Source organism: Myotis yumanensis, unplaced genomic scaffold (assembly GCF_028538775.1).
Source record: "Myotis yumanensis isolate MYYU_CA2020_CCGP unplaced genomic scaffold, mMyoYum1.0.hap1 SCAF_10, whole genome shotgun sequence".
NCBI lineage: Eukaryota > Metazoa > Chordata > Mammalia > Chiroptera > Vespertilionidae > Myotis > Myotis yumanensis.
The window spans coordinates 44,464,471-44,485,803 of NW_027223761.1; the positions used below are offsets into that span (position 1 = coordinate 44,464,471).

The window sequence follows — 21,333 nt, forward strand, 5'->3', positions numbered from 1 at the left end:
AAGTATTCACCTGCTGATATTCGGCTGTTTTTGGCTCAGAAACACGGCAATGGTTCAACCTACTGTACATGAAGCCTAGAAGGTCAGAACTGGTAAAGCTCTTAGAGTCTTTCAAGTCTAACAGTTTCACTTCAGTGCTAAAGAGGAAAAAGGATCAGAGAGAGAAGTGTCCAGCCAGTGTCACATATCACATTAGCGGTAAAATCAAGACTGGTTCTCTTTCCACTGAACCAGGTACTGGCCTTGCACACCCTGCTTCTTTTAATAGGATAACTTTCCAGGTGTGATAATAATCTTGTAGAAGCAGATTTCAACTTGGTATCAGAAAATCTCTCACATAACTCAATCCAAATGGAAGAGGCTGCGTTAGAGGTAGTGAAACCTCAATGCTGGAGTTGTGGCTGGGAAGGGCACCACCGTGACATGGCTGGAGAGGCACAGAACCATGGAGCTAATGAGGTTTAACATTCAGAGCCCTGTGCACGCATGGCTCCTTCTTAGGTCTCAGGAGGGTCCTAGAAATGTTTTAACATCCTACATAATAAAAGGCTAATATGCAAATCAACCAAATAGTGGAACCCGTCATTCTGAAGCACACTGATCACCAGGGGACAGATGCTCAATGCAGGAGCTGCCCTCTGGTGGTCAGTGCCCTCCCACAGGGGGAGCGCTGCTCAGCCAGAAGCCGGACTTTTGGCTGGCGAATGCAGCAGCAGTGGCAGGAGCCTCTCCTGCCTCCGAGGCAGTGCTAAGGATGTCAGTTGGACACCCCACCCCCACCCCAGAGGGCTCCCGGACTGTGAGAGGGAGCAGGCCAGGCTGAGGGACCCCCCCCACCGCCCCTTGAGTGCACGAATTTCATGCACCGGGCCTCTAGTGGTAATATACTTTTGTAATAATTGCATAAGTAGGATATTTTTGAATTCTTTTTAAGGAGGACCCCCAGAATTGTGTGACTGACTTTTAGGCTTTGATCTACTCCTGTGTAGCACAGTGCTTTGAGAAGCACTGGGCAAAGAGATCAGAGTTTCTGACTTCCACTCATGGCACTGCTCTGGCCCAAATGGACAGCATGCTTCCCTCACAGGGGCGTAAAATCACAAATGTTAAATGGGTTGAAAAACATAAAATGTGAACAAAAATAAGTAAGTAACATTGTGCTATCTGTAATATGGGATAATAATTTCTGCTTCTCGTGGTCACTAAAGATAACACACACACAAATGTGTCCTCAGTACATCTTCTTGTTTTATTTCCCTCCGCTGCAACTTCCTTTTCTCCTTCCTCAAGTCCAAAATTCCCAGCCCCCAATACTCCAGCCACAGGACCAGTCATTGGTTATTATCTTTTGCTACTTCTATATGATTGTCCATAGTTCCCACTATCAAGTCTATCTTTGATGGAAAAAAGTCCTGTTCCACGAGGCCCCTCTCCTCCCAGCCCAGTGATGGCATCCCTTAGCACTGTTTCTTGTTGATCTTACAGAAAGGAACAGAGGCCTGATGTGATCCATGGCTGAGTTCTGGAGGCGCCAGAAGACAATCCTCAGCTGTCTTGATCTTCAGCCACCCCAGTTCCCAACATCAGATCACAGTCACACGGTTCTTGATGTACACGTGGTAGGGGTCGCTGCGCTTGTCCACTTTGCGGGAGCGGGTGTATCCCAGGATGAGGCTGCCCACAGTGGCAGCAAATAGGAACATGACGAAGAGAATATACATGTAGGAGTTGTCATCGCGGCCGGGAAGGTTGGCCCGCCTCTCCTCAGTCAGGTTGTCTGGCCCTGGCCAGCAGAGCAAGTTGCTGTGAAGAGTGGCATTTAGAGCCTTCAGAACAGCGTGCAGACTGTGATACCAGGTCTCAGTCCCATTGGCGGTCTCCATAGCAACAGGGATTCAGGTGGGGAAGAACTGGAGGACACTCTGGTGGCAACAGAAAAAGGAAGGATGGTTTCCATTACCTGCAGCTTGACTGATCTCACTCCTTCAGACCCCAGCTAAAACCCCAACATCACAGTTTATTCTACGTGTTTACTTGTCTGTTTCGCCACTAGACTGCAAGCTCCATGAAGGCAGGGACTATGTTTTACTCACTGCTTTATACAAGCCCTCATGACAGCACTCAATAGATGCTCAATAAGTACCTGTGGAATAAAGCCTTCCTTGGCCTTTGCAACCCATCTGTCTTTATTTTATTTTATTCTGTAAGTCACTGAGCTTTAGGATAGAAGAAATTTAGGGATTATTTAATCCACCTCCTTCATACATACATACATACAGGGAAACAGAGAGAATAAGTGGCTTGACCATGATCCCAGAGAATATTCAGGGGTAGAGTTTAGACTGAGTCCTGCTTTTTGATGGCTAGTTGGAGTTTCACAACTCTCATGCCAGCTCTTGGCAGGACTGTGTGGCATTACTGGAAGTTTTCCTCAGGACTCTCCTTTAGCACCGTTCTTTTTTATACTCCACAGGCCCCATTGAGATGTTTGGGGATGGCTTGGATTTCACCTTACCTAGAACCAGGAGCTGGGCCATTTGACTTCTCAAGCACCATATGTCCCAAGCACTCTGAGTATTCCTACCTATTTAGGATTTTGCTGAGAAGAATTTCTGTAGGAAATTCTATTGGAAAGGAATGGCTGGGGAAGCAGGGAGAGGCTGATAACCCCTGCAGGCACTGGAGAAGAGAATAGGGTTGGGCTGGAGGATGGGGAGTGACAGGGCCACTCAGTCTGGTTTGGGGTTTTACCTCCCCCTCAAGAGAGAGAAGACATAGCACCTCAACTATCCTGCCTTCTGACACAGTCACTGCGTACCCAGCATATGATAGGTGACGGTAAATGTTTCTTTTCCTTCTTCTGGAGACCCTTAGTCTATAATATAGAAAGCCACATCCGAAGGCAGCCTTGTGTCCTAGTCTCTAAAAAACCATGTCATTCCCTTTAAACAAGGCTCTACACCCACTTCCTTCTGGAAACCTTCACTGAGTATTCCCCACCCCTTAACCATACTCCACAAGCTTTATCAGAACAGACTTCCCTTTGCCCAGCACTTACATATAAGGCTTTGTGTGGCTGTTCTCTTGTTATTGATAAAGGTATCAGCAGACCACATGCTCCTGGTCAGCAGAGCTGTGTCTCTCCCCTACATCTATGGGGCTATCCTGAGATTGCCTGGGAATTCTCCTTCCCTGGTGCTCTAACCTGAGACTGGCTGGGTGTTCTCCTTTCCTCAATAGTCTTGAGTAAAGATGGCCAGGTTAGGGGCTTCTCCATAGTCCAAGCACTCAAGAGTTACTGACTGGTTCGGAAGCCCTCCTTTGTCTAGGTAGAGCTGTCAACCAACCAAAGTTAACAAACTTGATTATTAACCATAAGGTCTCTTTCCCAGAAAAGATGACGGTAAAATTCATGAACTATGATAAAATTCATGAACAACTCTAAGAATGCAGAAGTTGTGTGTGTGTGGGGGCGGGGGGGGGGGGGGGGGAGAATCTAAATAATACAGTCCAGGACTGGCCCACATTTCCTACAAGGCCTCTGAAGCCCCATGCTATATAGCACTTGGGCTACCTGATCTGGATGGAGAAGGGGAAAAGAACAAGGGCTCGCTGAGTAAAGACCCAGGAGGCATAAGTTCTCATCTACCCCACTTGTCAGGCAACAAATCTGTGCCTTTCCCCCTCATACAGGCCAATGGAAATCAGGAACAGCACAATGAAATTAATGGCTCAACTAATGATTCAACCAGTCGTCATTTATGAAGGCTCACTCTTGGGTAAGCTCAGATCCAGTCCCTGTACTGTGGGCACACTGCCAGCTCTTTATAATACAGGGGACAAGCCAGGGTCTACTGGGGCTTAAGGAAGAAGAGATGAATTTTGATCAGGTCTCGGAAAGTGTTCACAGTGATGGAGGCATTCCAGTGGACCTCGAAGGGTTTCTAGGAAGCAGAAAAGGCAAGAAAAGGAAACAGATGAATAAAAGCATGACAACCAGAAAGCACATGAAATGTTTAAAAGAATGGAAAGGAGCATTAGGCGGTTAGGGTGTGAGATGTATGGAGGGCTACGATAAGATGTGGGATGGAGATACTGGTTGAACCAGATCATGGAGGATCTTGAGTGCCAGACTGCAGATCTAGAACTTTATGTGTAGTTGGGGGAGAGCCATGAAACAGTATTTTAAAAGGGGATACAAGGACCAGATCTGTGCTTGGAGAGGACACTCTGGCTGCTATGTGGACTGAATTCAGGGTGAGATTTAAGACAGAAAACCCAGTGACACAAGGGTCTTGAAATAGTTCAGCTGGAAGACACTTAGTCCTGAGCTGGGGCTTAGGGAATGGCAAGGTGGGGGCAGGGACAGATGTGGATGTGAGAGGCATTTGGGGAGGAAATGGCTAATGCAAGGGTTGAGGGAGGAAGGGGCCTCAGACAACAGACAGGCGGTGTTGTCCTCCGGGCCCACTTTGAGAGAAATAAATTTCTCACCCCATTTGGGCTTTAGTTTTCACATCTATCAAAAAGATTAACATAAGGAGATGTTGTTTGGTGGGTATAGAGTTTCAGTTTTGCAAGATGAAAGAGTTATAGAAAACGACTGCACAACAATGTGAATATAGTTAATACTATTGAGCTGTACTCTTAAAAGATAGTTAACATGGTCAATTTTATGTTATGCGGTTTTTTTTATAACCACAATTAAAAAAAAAAAAGATTATCATCCCTGCCTTGCCTCCTTCCAGGCTTGCTTGAGCATATACTTTTATTATGGTGAAGAAGATTTTATAAACATTTTGATGTAAACATGATTTTCCATGTAAATGAAAGTTGATTTTTCATTTTTGAGAAGTAAATATGGACTCATAGGACATACAATGAAGGGGAAGTCTCCCTATTTCTAGTGGCCCAGGGCAGTCACTGTTACCAGCTTTCTTAGATATTCTTACAGGGGGCTTTTAACTGACAGGACAGAGGGAGGGCAACCCCGATCTGCAGAGCTAGAACTTTATCTGTAGTTGGGGAATAGTCATGAATAGTTTAAAAGGACCAGATCTGTGCTTGGAGAGGACACTCTGGCTGCTCTGTGGACTGAATTGAGGGCGAGATTTAAGGCAGAAAACCCAGTGACAAGGGTCCTTTGGAAAACTCACCAAATACCGGCAAATTCCTCTGGGTCCGAGTTGGCTTCAGGAATCTCCTTCTGGGCGCCCTAGGGCTCCTCAGCCCCTCAGCCTCTTTAGGATGTCTCTGGACACATTTGCGGTCTCAGTATTCACTCTCGGAGTTGGGAGGCCCAGAACTGGAAAGCAGGAGAGGGGGCAGAAAAGGAAGGAAGCGAACAAAGAAAAACCTTCAGAACCAGGGTGGCTCGCCCCAGGCTGGGCCCCAAGGGTTGTGCAATAGCCTTGCTGTGGGCTTTGACCCCCCCTTCTTCTCCTCCCCTTCCTGCAGCAGCTGGGCCAGGCCAGCCTAGGGTTACAGTTACAGGAACTGTACAGTGGCCAAGGGACCTCTGATTGCTGCCCCCCAACTCCAGGCCCACAATGTTTCAGTTGGGAGACTTCCTGAGGAACCTCAGTTTAACATGTTAACTCCTGCTCAGGGACCAGCCTAAAACATTCCCTTTTTCAAGGGTACTGGTGTCTTAGCAGGAGCCTCTGAAAGACTGGAAGGGCCGGAGAGCCAAGGGAATGATATAAGTGGTAGAATGGCAGTTGGCAGTTGGGTTGATATTTTACATAGGAACAAAGGATATCACAATAGCCTATTTGGATATACTGGGTATACACATGGTAACAGCATCAGCACTACCTGTAGCAGAGCTCATTGTGAAAATTAAAGAAAATCACTTAGTGTCTGGCACCAGACACTCCACAGACATGGTGGTGGTGGTTTTATTTTTGTGGGACAGAGGTTGGCAGGGCCGTCAGAGTCCATCCAGTCTAACGCCCGTCATTTTACAGGGAAGGAAATGGAAACCCAAGGAGCTGTCTTGGTTCAGCGATTGTGTGTGTGCCTTTGGGCATGTGACTTCCCTTTTCTGGGCCCCCGGCTTCTGTCTGCATCTATAATCTGAGGGGGTTTTATTATAGCTTCCGGCCAGCTCTAATATCCAAAGAGGGTACACATCACAAAACCACACTGTGAGGTTATGGGAGATCAGATAGGCTGGTGGGAAAAGCATTTTGGGGGCTTTCTAGAGCCTCTCAAATCACAAGATAGAGAAGGCTGCAGACTTGTTCCGCACAAGTTAAAATTCTGAGCCCTGGGACTGAGTTACACTTACTATTCCAGCCTAGAGAAACTGAGAACCAAATTGCTTGATTTATTCATTTTTCCTCTTAATAGTTCACCTGCCGGGGTGAGATAGCCTGAGGAGGAGACAGAGTCTATGCAGAAAGTGGGGACAGAGGATTAGGGTAGGCTTTAAGGTGAGAGTCAGTGAGAGGACTTCTCTGTGTGGACCTGGATGCTTGTAGTCTGAAGGGAAAAGAAAAGAAGCCACAGTTACTGATTTTTATGTGCTGGATTGGGGTGGGGGAGAGGGACTAGGTGTAAGGACATCCTGTCCTTTTGGGTCAGGAGAGGCAGAGAGCTGATAAAGGAACAGGTTGGTTCTTTTTGACCTGCCTCTGGGTCCCAAGTTGGGGATCTGGCAGTTGGGAACATTTGCAGTTTTGTTCCTCTTTTCTGAGTTCCTTGGCTCCAAGATAGTCACTGATTATGAAGTTCATAATGACAAGGGAGATAACGCTATTGCCCTGCAGAGTCTTTAACTTAAAATAGGAGATAGGCCAGTTAGGAAGGAACTGACCAAGCTGAAAGAGATTTTAAAGATCAGTTAGCCCTGGCTGGTGTTGCTAAGTGGTTAGAGCATCAGCCCACACATCCAAGGATCATGGGTTCAATTTCCAATCAAGGGCATGTACCTGGGTTGCAGGTTTGATCCCCGGGGCACATGCAGGGGGCAACCAATCAATGTGTCTCTCTCACATCAGTGTTTCTCTCTCTCTTCTCTCCTCTCTCCCTCCCTCCCTCTCTCCCTTCCATTCTCCCTAAAGAAATCAAAGGGGGGCGGGCAGCCAGTTTGGTTCAATGGATAGAACATCGATTTCAGGCAAGGGCATATGCCCGGGTTGTGGGCTTGATCCCCAGTAGGGGGTGTGTAGGAGGCAGCCAATCGATGATTCTCTCTCATCATTGGTGTTTCTATCTCTCTCTCCCTCTCCCTTCATCCATGAAATCAATAAAAATATAAAATTAAAAAATCAAAGGGGGAAAAAAATCCTTGGGTGAGGATTAACAACAACAACCAAAAGATCACTCAGCATCTAGATTCTAGGCCAACCCCTGCATTTTGTAGATGGGGAAACTGAAGCTCAGTAGGTAAGTGACCCATGGAATGCTGTTCGGTGCTCTTTTTACTACTAATGGCAGCATTCCTTGACATCTCAGCTGCATATCACACCAAACACAGCCTCCTTGTGTTCTGGGCATCATCTCCTCTAGCTCCATGACTACTACTTTTTCCTGCACTACAGATTCTGGCCCATCTTAAATGAGGATCCAGTAAGAGGGCAAGGTGGTAAGTTTTGGAGGAGTTAATCTTCCTTTAGAGTCTCCTCTCTCATGGCCCTTTCTGCTCCAGGCCTACTCCTGGTCCCCTGAACAAGCCAGACACACTCTCTTCTTCCACAGACTATTGCTACTATTTCTTGCACATTAACAGTTTCTCCCTAAATGTTCTGTGCTTGAACTCACCTGACTTCTAACTTGGAGGTGGAGGCATACAGCTGTGATCTAGAGGATTAAGTGGGTATCTTAGTGACATTTTCTTTCAGATTTTTCTGGGGGAAAGTGAACCACCACCATTGGGGTTTTTTTTTTGGTTTACCCATTGCTCTGTTTCAGCTACTCTTAAAAATGAGTGTCTTAAGTGCCTGGAAATGTGATAGAGGCAGAGTGGGGGGAGTCACATAAGCATGTAGGGAATACAGAGACAACTCCTGGCATGCACAGTTTTGCCACTGGTCCTTCTGGAGATCTTGTCACCATGGATTAGGGAGCCAATGGATGAGAGAAGAGTTGCAGGAATGGTTCTTTTCATATAGTTGGAAGGAGAAGCAGGAATAAAATCTGAACTAGAAGGGATCTTAAAAATCATGTCATTGGTGCAACCCCCTCATTCAGCCAGTGTGAAGAGGGCTCCCCAGAGAGAAAATCACTTGCTTAATGTCTCATAACCTAGGAGGGGTAGAGCTGGGACCAGAAACAGGTATCCAGTCCACAAATCTTTCCACTCTAAGTTCTCTGTTGCCTATAGAACAGTCTAATCTTCTCTAATTATCATTTAAGCTCCTTTGGAGGTGACCCTGCCTCTAGTCCCATCTGACCACAGCTTTCCCCTGTGTCCTGTAGCCCCTGGTACTGAGCTACGGGCCATTCTCAAAACATGCCCTGCACTTGCACACCTGTCTCCTGTGCTCACGCCGTTTTCGTAGGCAGGAATGCCCTTCCTCTTTTCATCTGCACGGTGAATTCCAATATCTTTTAAGACAGCTCCAATGTCATCCCTGTAGACTCTCTCGTGAGACACCCCTTCCTGCTCTCTAGCTGGTTATTCACTCCATCTTGTTCATTCCTAGAGTGTTTTGCATAAAACCCTATTAGAGCATTATGCTGTACTGAAATTATATGTCTGAGTATCTAAATAGAATCTATCTATCTATTCATTGTGAGGTATGAGAACAGGTACCTGTCATACATTTCTTCTTTTTTTTTAAATTTTAAATTTTAAATTTTTATTAACTTTAGAGAGAGGAAGAGAGGGAGAGAGAGAGAGAGAGAGAGAGAGATTGATGTGAGAGAGAAACATAGACCAGCTGCTTCCTACATGCATCCCGACCAGGGATCAAACCCACAACCTGGGTATGTGCCTGACAGAGAATCAAACTGCCACCTTTCGGTGGATGCTCCAACCAAGCCACAGGGGCCAGGGCTGTCATACATTTCTTTATTCCCTGGGCCTGGGCACATAGCAGGCACTGTAGAATAAATTAATCAATACCTTTTCTTATTAGACCATCCCTCTCCAGCACACCCAACAGCTTACATTACTTAAGAAACAACTTCAAGGACAAGCCAAAACAGACTCCTTTTGGTCTGGAAAAGGGGAAACTCAAAGGAAAGAAACCATCTCAGTCTGGTGGGGAAGTGAGTCAGGGCTTTGAAACCCAGACATTCCCTGACCTGAACCCCGTTCAATCCAAAGGGCAAACATTCTTGGCCCCAAAACACCGGTGTGGCTTTGTAACCCTCTTTCCTGTGTACCTACCCGGGGCGTGGCCATACACACCCACCCACTGCACTCACGCAACTCCCAGTCACTCAGCCGGTGATCTTGCCTTTCAAGTGTTCCTTTCATGGTCCTAATCTTGGCTTCATGCTCGGCTAAGTGACCTTGATCACTGCACTTATGTTCTCTGAAACTCATCTAAGAGATGGGGATAATTACCCCTGATTACCTCACAGGGGAACTCGGGGAGGCATTAGTGGGGAAGGTGTTTTAGAAATTGCAAAGTATTATTTAAACATGAGAGATAATTATTGGGCAGTTGGTCACCTTGTTCCTTTACCCACCCAGCTACCCCAATATTACCAAGAACAGCCTCCCTATGTCCTCTGTGAGCCCAGCGGTTCATATTATTCCTCTTGATTCTTCAGAAGCCTTGCTTGTTTTTCATCCTCTCTGATCAGTCCTGTAGTCTCTTTCCATTTAGGGGCACCATTCTATAGTCCTGTCATTGATGGAGAACACACTAGAGTGGGAATCAAAAGACCTGCTCCTATTTGCCAATGTGTCTAGCCATGTGTCCTGGTTAAGTCACGTCTCCACTCTGGGCCTCATTTTCCCCATCGGTAAGATGGGGTTTCTTGTGTTGCCTAACTCTTAGGAGGTATTGTGAGCATCTACCCATTCAGTGTGGATAGAAATGTGTTCTGAGAAGTGTGGAGTGAGTGAGGATGAAGAAGGCTGTTGGTTATTATCTCAAGGAGTCAAGAAAATGCACAAGCTGTTTCCATGGTGCCAGCATCAGGTCTCTTCCATTTGGAGATGGAGCAGCTGGATGCCAGGAGGAGCTTACACATTTACAAGGCACCTGTGTAGGTGAAGTGGAGAAAGCCCTGGCCTAGGAGTGAGGAGCTTGAGTTCTTTCTCTTCCCTGGTGTGACCCTGGGCAAGTCATCTCCCCCTGGGCCTCAGTTTCCATATATATAAATTGGTGGGGAATAGATTGTGAGAAGGAGATACGCTCCATGGGCCATCACACAGGGTCTGGACTCATCATCTACCTTCTAGAAAAGAGACTCCTAGGTCTAGACCCCTACCCCCTCATGTCACATGGCGTGCACGGGCAGCGGGACCCAGAGGTCCGTTTTATGGGTGGGGATACAGGAAAAGAAAGCACAAGGCATAGAGCAGGTGGGCGACTGGCACAGAACTACAACTTGGACTCCCAGCCTAGACCGATGTTATTAGCAGCAGAAGAGCTTTGGGGAGTCCCCGGGCATTTCCCAGGATTGGGGTGCATATAGGGAGTAGTTATTTGGCACGTCACCTCTTGCAGAGCAAGCGGCTCCGGCCAAGCAAGAAGGCCACTCTGGGTCCCGGAGTGCCATTTCCGCGTGGGCACCCGGGGCTGACCCGCAGGTGTTCGCCTGCACATCTGTGGATGTGGAAGAAGCCTTCGTGCCGCCCTCCACAGGCCCCCACGGTTTCTCGGCGGGGAGGACCAGGAGCCCAGCTCCGCACTCCCACGTGCGCCCGGGAACCCCGCTGCGCCGTCCTGGAGTAGATCAGCCTCGTTTCTGAGCCAACCCCCCCTTCCCCGGCTCCGTAGTCCCAAGAGAGGAGAAGATACCTCGCTTCTACTCCCCGCGCCCGCTCAGCCTTCCCAGCCCTGCGGGTGCGCTTTACCTGTCTCTCCCGAAGGCTCCGAGGGGCGAGGGACACCGCGCCCTGCCCTGTGCTGGAGGGTGCGCCGCCCTGCACCCTTCGTTTCGATGGCCCTTCCGCGTGCAGCGCCTGCCCAACACCGCCCCGAGCCCCCTCAGCTTTGCTTACCGACCCGCACTTGGCTCCCTTTTTTCTTCCTTAGGGCGTCCCCTCCTCCGGCCCCGCCCGCCCCCCAGCACACCCCCTTCTCCGTGCGCTGGCTTCGGGCGCCTCCGCCCAGCTGCACGGCCTCACCCCACTGTGGGCGCCTACCCTTCCGTCCCCTGCAGCGCCTGCTTCCTGGACCCGCGGCGGAAAGCCTCTCGCTGAGCTGAGCTTGCCCAGCCCGAGGCCAGTCTCCAGAAAATGCAGCTGAACCTCCGGTGCTGGGGCTAGCAGGCTTTGCTCCTAGTGGCTGCGTGAGGGTGGGCGAGGCACTGTTTCTCACCGGGTCTTGGCTTCCTCGCCATAAAATAGCTACGATCCTGCATGCATCCTTCACAGGGTGATGGTTAGGGTCAGATGAGATCTTAGAATCCAAAGTATTAAAGCCGAATGGTCACTGCAGAAATCTGATTCTAACATGGACGCCCAGCTGGGGGGACAATGGCCCAGGTTCACCAAGGAAGTTGTGGCAGCACTTAGACTCAGAAGCCAGGACACCACTCTCTCTCCTTCACCCCAACTGATGTCGCCTTCCTCCAAGACTCAGTGGCTCTTCACCGTCCAGACAACTGGTGTCCAGCCACACACCTCATTGGTCCCTGACTCAGAACACCCTTCACTTTCTGGCCACCAGGCTCACTCAAACTACTGTCTGGTGACTCTGCAGGCTCCAGAAGAGAGAAGCAGCTAGGGACAGCTGGGACATGGCCAGGGGGTAGGGGCAGGGGAGTGGACAGCGGCTGGGAAAAGCCTCTCAGGGACGCTGTGGGAGTCCTTATCAGATTCCTCTTTATCAGCCGTTGGCCTTGGAATAATTAATGACAAACAGGCCAGCTCTTGCCCCCTTGCAAACAAAGACCTGTTCCAGGACATCTAAAGCACATACCCTCCATCACAGAATCACAGATTACATCTAGGAAGTGCTATCACTTTAGAAAGACCTACCGCACGGAGGGAGTGTTGTACAAAAGCATGAATCTTCATCAAAAACATGTTACTTCCGTTTTATCTCTGCGGGTGTGTATTTTGACCCAGCTACACCTTTTTCTCAGTCTGGAAATCACCGCGCAGGGAAGTAATCCTGAGCCTGGTCTCAAATTTCATTCTGCCTAAAACTCACCTTGGAGCTTATTTTGGGAAAATAGACTTTTGGGTTCCACTCCAGAGGCTCTGATTCAGGAGATTTGGAATGTAGCCCAGAAATTAACTTTTTTTTTTTTTTAAGATGCCCAACCGATTCTGATGATTCTCTTGCAAAGTGGTTCTTGAGAACAGCCTTGAGGAAACAGCCCCGGCTCAGTTAGGGTTCCTTCCTACATCCTGCTCGGGGTCGAACGACCCTTTCACAGGGGTCGCCTAAGACCATCAGAAAACACATATATAATTACATATTGTTTTTGTGATTAATCACTATGCTTTAATTATGTTTAATTTGTAACAATGAAATTGCGGGTCACCACAACATGAGGAACTGTATTAAAGGATCTCGGCATTAGGAAAGTTGAGAACCACTGCTCTACAGGAATATTTATTACAGTTTATCAAAAGTAACTATTTCCCCACCTTGTCTACCAGGTTGTGAATTCTTTTAATATAGGGATATTTTTCTAATAAGATTTTAGAATCATACTCTTAGACTCACACAGCTTAAGAGTTCTAGAAGTATTTAGTGGTAGAACCTACGTTGGAAGAACTCGGAGTTATCCAGTCAAATCCCTTCCTTCAGAATCCCCTATATTCCATTTTGACATGAAATTGTGCAGTTTCTTTTACACACCTCTAGTGACAAGAATCTCATTGCCTCCGAGGCAGCTAAGGTTCTGATTGTTAGGATATTCTCACATTGTGACAACAACTGCCTCCTATTGACTTCTACCTTTTGGTTCCTGTGCCTTTTGGAGACAAAGTATATGCCTAATCTTTGTTCCCCTTTTCAGTTCTTTGGAAACTTAAGATTTCCTCTCCTTCCCCTTCTCTGGAGTGCGGATGGGGCAGGAACCCTGTTAGGGAAGGCAGCTGGCCACGGGGTCATTGGAAAGTGGCAGCTTCTGTTGTTATTGGATGACAAAAGGAAGGATGAAACGCCTCCTGTCCTGGGGAGACCATAGTGAGAGAAGAACCTCCAGGGAACTCTCTAACTCAGGGCCTGACCTTAGGACAAGGAGCAGCAGGAGAGGTGGGGACTAACTGAAGGGGTCAGTGGAAGAGTCACCTAGAGATAGAACTTGTTTAAGTCTTTGCTCTAGTGCCACCTTCTCTGTGCAGCCCTCCCTGACCATCCTATTTACAAATGCGAATCCCTTCCTTTCCTGTCCTCCCTAACCACCTTCCCTGCCATGTTATTCCTTAACACCTAACATCATTTTATATATTTCACTTATTCTTTAAAAATCTTATGCTGTTGTTGCTCTTGCCGCACCCCTCAGCTGAAGCTCACAAGTCCAGGCTGTCAGTCCAAGCTCAGTGCTCTCTGCTATTCCCCAACTCTGGATTCCTGCAGCCACCTTCTTTATTCTCCCTTTGAGGACTGGGGAGGTAATAAAGCCCAAATGTTTCAAGTCCCAGGGTACTTCACCACCACTTCTGCCTGCCCTATTCCCTGCCCACCTTTTCGAATAGAGCCTCCTCAAAACACGTTGACATTAGATGGCCATCTGCTTCCTAGACCTGGCTGATAAGAGGCCCATTCTTCTTCTTTTTTTAAAAAAAATATATTTTATTGATTTTTTTTACAGAAAGGAAGGGAGAGGGATAGAGAGTTAGAAACATTGATGAGAGAGAAACATCGATCAGCTGCCTCCTGCACACCCCCTACTGGGGATGTGCCCGCAACCAAGGTACATGCCCTTGACCGGAATCGAACCTGGGACCCTCCAGTCCGCAGGCCGATGCTCTATCCACTGAGCCAAACCGGTTAGGGCGAGGCCCATTCTTCTATAGCCCCTTGCTGTTCCCTTGACAACCACACTTACCATTCTGTTCTATAATTGTCTACTCTATTTGTTGACACCATACCTAGAACATAAGCTTCTTGAGGGCATTAAGCCAACACTAATCCAACACAGAGTAAATCTTACCAAGAACTTGTTGAATGAATGAATGAATGAATAAAAAGATCACTCGGGAAAGCTTCCAAGAAGAGCTAGATCTGAAAAAGCCTGAAAGGATAACAGGATGCTTTTTTAGGCTGTAGACCAGACCTCTCCTCTGAGCACTAGACTCCCATATCTAATTACATACTTTCCATCTCTGTTGGGATAATGTATTGGGGCTGAAACTCTCGACTTCCTTCCCTGGCTCCCCTCAGCCTTCTCTCAGTAAATGGAACCATCATCCGTCCAGTTCTGATTTCTTCATAGAACTCAACCCAGTCATCTACTTCTCTGCATACAGATTTAGGGTCTGCCTTTCCCATTACACTGTAAGCACTATGAGAACCAGGTGTGTCTTTTCACCATAGAATAACCCAATGTCTGTCTAGTAGGTGGGGGAGAAGGATTGGGAGGTAGGGTGAGCATGGATGGTGTCTGTCAAGAGTCTCGGAAGCTTGGGCCACTAGGGGAGATACAGCATGAATCACAGAGGAAGTTTAATGACCACATCGAGTTATTTTATTCCATTACTCATCAGGAAATAGAGTTTGTGCTTCCGTGATCTTGTCTCCTGCTGATCTGTCAGTTGTGACCCTCAGGACACTTTGTCTTAGCATTTCATTCTGTGCTTCACCCTCCTGCCCTGCAGACAGCACAGAACAGTGCAAAGGGCACTGGAGGAGGTGGACCAAGGGTGGGACGATGTGGTGTCAGGGGACAAGATCTTGGTGGCCTCTTCTCTTCACTTCACAATCACACATGTTGTGTCCTGGGAGGCAAGGTGGCACAGTGGTCTAGAACACGGCCTCTTAGCTGTGCTTGAATCCTAGCCCTGCCACTTATTGGCTGTGAGAGCTTAACCTCTCTGAATCTTAGTTTCTTTATGTGTAGAATGGGGATAAAAATGCCTACATTTTCTGGTTGTGTGGATTACAGTAAGATATATGTAAAGTGCTTCACTTGGTGACTGGCACATAGCTGGTGCTCTATAAAGAATAACTATTAATGAGGGCATGTGTGTTCATGGTTGTGTAAATATGGAATTTTGAATCTTATGGTTTGAACAATAAGGGCTATGGGGATGCAGAAGAAAGTGGGGCCAGAGAAGACCAGGGTTTGCAGAAGAGGTGGGTGTTATCAGTCAGAAATCTTAGTTGCAACAAAAGAAAACCCAACTCAAACTGACTTATGTAGGAAAAAGAATTTATTGGCTCATATAATTCCAAAATCCAGAGGTATGGCTTCCGGTGTGGCTCGGTCCAGGAGCTCAGAGGATGTCTTCAGAGGGTGTTTTTTTTCATCTCTGGGCTTTGCTTTTCAGACTGATGCTCCGTTCTCAGGCAGGATTCCACTTTGTGGTAACAAGACGGCTGAGTTCTAGGTATACACTCTTCTGTTAGTAAAACCAATAGAAAGAACTTCTTTCCCCACAACCCTCCCAACAGAAGTCCTGGTCAGACTCTTGTTGTCCTGAAATAGGCCTAGTGCCTGTTCCTGCACAGAAGTCAGGGGGAAAGGATGGCAGGACACTGTCTCTATTCAAACCACATAAACTTGGGTCATAGAAATGGGTGAAGGTGGTCAAACTTCCAGTTTAAAAAAAAAAGTCATGGGGAGATAATGTACAACATAGTGACTAGGCGACTATAGTTAATGATACTGTATTGCAAATTTGCAAGTTGCTAAGAGAGATCTTGGAAGTTCTCATCACAAGGAAAAAAAAAACTTTGTGTGTGTGTATGGTGACTGATGTTAACTGGACTTATTGTGGTAACCACTTTGCAATATATACAAATATCAAATCATTATGTTATACACCTGAAATTAATATAATGTTATATATCAATTATACCTCAATTAAAAACAAACGAATGCACAAACTTGAAATGGGTGGTAGAGAGGCATGATTCCCTAAGGAAAATTTGGATGCTATTGTAGAAATAGGGTGAATAGCCGCGCAGGCTGAAACAAGTATCCTCTAAGAGCGCCTTGGAAAACAGATATGATTTGGGCAGACAGAGAGGAGGGAGGGAGACACCCCGGAGATTCCCTGCCAAGCAAAAGGGAGGAGAGGGGAATAATGTGCTGTGAGCAGGACTCACACCTCGGAGGTGGAGGGAGCAGGCTTGTTCTGTGCAGTCCTGGAGAGAAGACTGGGACCAAGTGGGTTGGGGATGGGGGAGTCACAGGATCCAGATCTCCGCTCACAGGCTGTCTCTGGCGGGAAGGGGCTTCTTACTGCTCGAGGTGGGAGCACAGCTTCTTTGTCAGAGTGACTATCAGAGAAGCAGTCTAGATGAGACCCTTTGCATTCCCCAAATCTGAAATTCTCTAGCCAGGAAATCAGCTCTCCCATCCCCATCCTGGTCCCCACCCCACCTGTCTCTCAAACTCTTCTCTAAGGGGGATGCCACATCTTTCTCCCTGATATGTTTGTGGGTGTCTGAGACCGTCTGGATTGTAATCCTGGCTCCTACAGCAAATGTGGGACTTTAGGGGAACCGCTTGTCCTCTCTGGGGCCCCTGCCAGCGCTGCCGAAGACTCCTGAGGAGGGACAGGACTCACCAAAGTCCTCAGGCCACCCAGGCGTGCTGGCTCTTCAGGGTCTCCAAAGCACCTTCACACCTGTTGTCTCATTTGAGCCTTTCGCCTGCCCTGTGAGGAAAGCAGAGCGGGAGTCTGTTTCATGCACAGCTTTGTGGGGTGCTGTTTAAGGCACAAGGTTTGAGTCCAGGCTCGAGTTCACAGCCATTGACCTGCCTCTAACTACATGAACTTGGGCAAATCTTCACCTGAGCTGCTTTCCTCTTCTGAAAATATAGTCAGTAATTCAACCTTGCAGGTTTGTTATTAGCTGTGAAGATTAAATAACGTACGTAAAGCACTTAGAACCGCCGTGCACTCTTGTGAGCTGGGCTGGAGAGGGGTGAGTGTGGTGGAGTTGAGCTAAGCTGAATAAGAACAGCTCGCATCAGCCTGCGGGTCCCAGGTTCTATTCCGGTCAAGGGCATGTACCAACTGTAAGAGGCAGCTGATGGATGTTTCTCTCTCATCGATGTTTCTAACTCTATCCCTCTCCCTTCCTCTCTGTAAAAAATCAATAAAAAAAGAAAAGAAAAGAAAAAAAGAATAGCTCCCAGCAAGCACCCTGCATCTCACAGGGCGTAGCACACCCCAGTCCAGCCTCTGCCTGAAGATTAGGGCCTTGTGTCAGTCACGGTTCTGACTGGAGCAGGTGGCACCTTGAAACTGGGTAATTTGGAGAAAGCGTGGAGGAGGGTTTGGGAAACCAAGGAGGAAAAGTGCAGGTTTGCCAGGCTGACACCAGTGGGGAGGGAAAGTACTGCGAGGCTGGGAGGGCGAGGGGTGAAGCGGTTATTCTGGAACCCGGGAGAGGCAGGGACACTAGTAGAGTCAGTCATTGGTCAAGGCTGTTCCCCAGGGACATTAATCCCCCAGCACAACCAGCCTGAGGTGAACAGTTCCCACCCCTTACACCCACATAAAGTCATCAGTTATATATATATTTGTTCTTGACCTGGTCCTGGCACAGAGCTCCTAAAACCTTTGGAATTTCCTAAGTGACGAAGGTGTCTTTTACTGTCTTAAAGAGGTGACTTTTGGAAAGCACCCACCTGAGATTTGGTTGCCAGGGGAGCCAACCATGTGGTTAGAAGGTTAGAACTTTTAGTCCTATTCCCCTCTTCATCTCCACCCCCTCCGACCTCCAAAAAAAAATCATAGCTGGGTCAGACCAAGCATTAGAATCTGCCTTTCAACCTACAGGAAATATAGGAGAAGACGATCTTTAAAAAGATGGAGAGGGAACCTATAGATGAAAAGAGACTATGAGATATTTCTAAGACACATGAACCAAATGCAGTATGCAAACCTGGTTTGAATCCTGATTTAAGTAAACCAACTGTAAAAAAAAAAAATTGGAGGACTATGAATATTAACTGAATATTTGTTGATATCAAATAAACATTTTTTTCTGTGTGATAATGATATTATGATTATGGTTATGCTTTTTTATTTTTATTTTTTTTATTAATTCTTACCCAGAGGATATTTTTCCCATTGATTTGTTTAAGAGAGAGTGTAAGGGAGGGAGGGAGGGAAGAAGAGAGAGAGACAGGACAGAGAAAGACAGAGAGAGAGAGACAGAGAAAGACAGAAAGAGAGAGAAAGGAGAGAGAGAGAAGTATTGATGTGAGAGAGAAGCATCGACCGGTTGTCTCCCATAAGCACCCCCACTGGGGTATGTGCTCTGACTGGGAATTGTATCTGCAATCTTTTGGTGTATGGGAGGATGCTTTAACCAACTGAGCCACATGACCAGGGCAAGATAAGGACTATTTTAAAAAACAGTCCTTAGAGCATTAGAGCATTGGCCCGTGCACTGAAGGCTGGTGGGTTTGATTCCAGGTCAAGGGCATGCATCTGGGTTGCAGGTTTGATCCCTAGTCAGGGTGCATGCAGGAGGCAACCTATAAAGTCTCTCTCTCTCTCTCTCTCTCTCTCTCTCTCTCTCTCTCCTCCTTTCCTTACACTCTCTCTGAAAAGCAATGGGAAAAATATCCTCTGGTGAAGATTAACAAAAATAATACAATAAAATAAATGAAAATAAATAGTCCTTATCTTTTGGGAATACATATTGAAATACTTATCAATGAAATAATGTGGTCTCTGTGATTTGCTTCACAATAGTCCAGAGAGGAAGTAGGAAGTGGGTACCAGTTTAGATAAACGAAGATTGACCGTGAGTTGATGATTGTTTTAGCCACATGATTATACCCAGGGGTTCATTGTTATACGGTTAAAAGATTTTACCTTGAGAACATTATGCGAAGTGAAATAAGTCAGAAAAAGCTAAGAACTATATGATTTCACTCATAAGTGGGATATTAAACTGAAACTCGTGAACACAAACAACAGTGTGGTGGTTGCCAGACAGAAGGGGGTGAGGGGAGAGGGGGTCCTAATATATGGTGACAGGAGAAGATTTGACTTTGAGTGGTGGGCACAGGGTGCAATATACAGACTTATAACATAGAAACCCTCACCTGAACTCTATATATTCATGTTGACCAATGTCACCCCAATAAATTTAATAAAAAAAGGTTTCATTAAAGTTAAAAACATTTATAATAAAAAAAACTTTTAAAATGAAAAAACAACAACAACAACACCAAGATGTGGGAATATTAAAATCCAGGCATCTTCCCTGTAGACTGCTGATGGGTGTATAAATTGGTATAACTTTTATGGTAGGCAATATGACACTATCTAAATAAAAATGCACATATCCTTTAACTCAGAAAATCACTTCTAGAAATGCAATCTCTGTACTCACCGTGTATCATAGAATACACACACACACACATGCACATACACACGTATCTATATATCAGTGGTTCTCAACCTTCCTAATGCCGCAACCCTTTAATACAGTTCCTCATGCTGTGGTGACCCCAACCATAAAATTATTTTCGTTGCTACTTCATAACTGTAATTTTGCTACTGTTATGAATCGTAATGTAATATCTGATATGCAGGATGTATTTTCATTGTTACAAATTGAACATAATTAAAGCATAGTGATTAATCACAAAAACAATATGTAATTGTATATGTGTTTTCCGATGGTCTTAGGCGACCCCTGTGAAAGGGTCGTTCGACCCCCAAAGGGGTCTCTACTCACAGATTGAGAACTGCTGCTCTATATGAATCCTCATTGCAGCCTTGTTTGTGAAAGGAAAAGATTAGTAGTAACCTAAATGTCCTCAGTAGGGTACTAGCTAAGTAAGTCAGGGTAAATCCGCTGAATGGAATACTCCATAGTCATTTTATAAAATGAGGATTCTCTTTACATACTGATCTGAAACCATCTGTGTGTAGAGTATGCTACTATATGGAAAAGAATATATAGCCTTGGCTGGTTAGAACATCGACCCATGGACTGAAGGGTCCTGGGTTCGATTCCTGGTCAAGGGCACATTCCTGGGTTGAAGGTTCCCCAGCCCCAGTAGGGGCACATGCTGGAGGCAACCAATGGATGTATCTCTCTCACGTTGATGTTTCTCTCTCTCCCCTTCCTCCCGCCCTTCCATCTCTCTCTTCCCTTCTTACCTCCCTTCCATTTTCTCTAGAAACCAATGAAAAAAATATCCTCAGTGAGGATTAAAATATATATATATATAAAATCATGTATGCTTATTTATGCATAAACTATCTCTAAAGTATATGAAAAAGACATTTACTATCATTTAGGCCTCCAGGAAAGGGAAGTGGGTTTACAGGGGAAAGGAATAGGAACAGGACTTACATTTCAAAGCTACCCTTTTGGGTCTTCTTAATTTTATTAAATGTATATGCATAACCTATATTAAAAAAACACACAATCTAAATTTTAAAAGAAATAAAAAATTAACATATTAAAATATAAAGACTATATGGAAAATATCTATAATATGTATGCTTTAAAGAGTATTCAAAATTTTACCCACATGATAATTAAATATACATACAATATGTCTGTTCATGATCAACAACTAGATACACACACAAATGAAAGGGATGTATTGTTAGTTGGGAGTGCAAATGCTGTTTTGTAAAAAAACTTTATAGATGTTATAATAGGGTATGTTAGTACATATGGTAAATTACAATGCAGTAAAAAGAAAAACCAGATTTAGATCACAAAAATCTAATTTCCTTAGGGTTTTCAGAGAGAGGCTTTTCCCACGAAGCGAGGTGCACCTGGTCACACTGCCAGAGCTGGTTCTGTTTGGTTTCCTGCTAGCCTCGCCAGAGGAACAAGATACTGGATCAGTCACTGCGATTGGTTACGTTCTCACACTCAGCCCTGGTTCACCTGACCCTGGACAAACTGTCTATTTATGGAGACAAGGCTCTGCACAAACAAGAGGCTTTCTGGAGGCGGGAAAGCCAGAGTGTTAAATATCCCCCTTCATCCGCTCAGCTTCCTTCCTTGAGCAAGGGCCCCCGTGGGAAACCGGAGGTGGGCTCTATCCAGGCAGGAAGAAGAGTCAGCCAAACTGCGGCCTTCT

General features: G+C 46.2%; 1 protein-coding gene across 8 annotated transcripts; it reads right to left on the reverse strand.

Moving 5' to 3' along the window:
• Positions 1-1,226: 1,226 nt before the first annotated feature.
• On the reverse strand, positions 1,227-11,722 carry KCNE3 (potassium voltage-gated channel subfamily E regulatory subunit 3). 8 transcript variants are annotated; one of them, XM_070426848.1, is made up of 4 exons: positions 11,132-11,169; positions 9,665-9,803; positions 5,157-5,305; positions 1,227-1,922 (listed from the first exon to the last, which is right to left on the reverse strand). In XM_070426848.1, the coding sequence occupies exon 4, from the start codon at positions 1,881-1,883 to the stop codon at positions 1,584-1,586; it is 300 nt and encodes a 99-aa protein (XP_070282949.1). In that variant the 5' UTR covers positions 1,884-1,922; positions 5,157-5,305; positions 9,665-9,803; positions 11,132-11,169; the 3' UTR covers positions 1,227-1,583. The 8 variants fall into 8 exon arrangements, with proteins under 8 accessions (XP_070282949.1, XP_070282948.1, XP_070282952.1 ...); XM_070426847.1 differs by lacking the exon at positions 11,132-11,169 and adding an exon at positions 10,985-11,123; XM_070426851.1 differs by lacking the exons at positions 9,665-9,803; positions 11,132-11,169 and adding an exon at positions 11,451-11,722.
• Positions 11,723-21,333: the final 9,611 nt, after the last annotated feature.

Bases quoted from the DNA above. Each gene is read 5' to 3' on its own strand.
- KCNE3 (XM_070426851.1), bottom strand. From the start codon at position 1,883: ATGGAGACCGCCAATGGGACTGAGACCTGGTATCACAGTCTGCACGCT.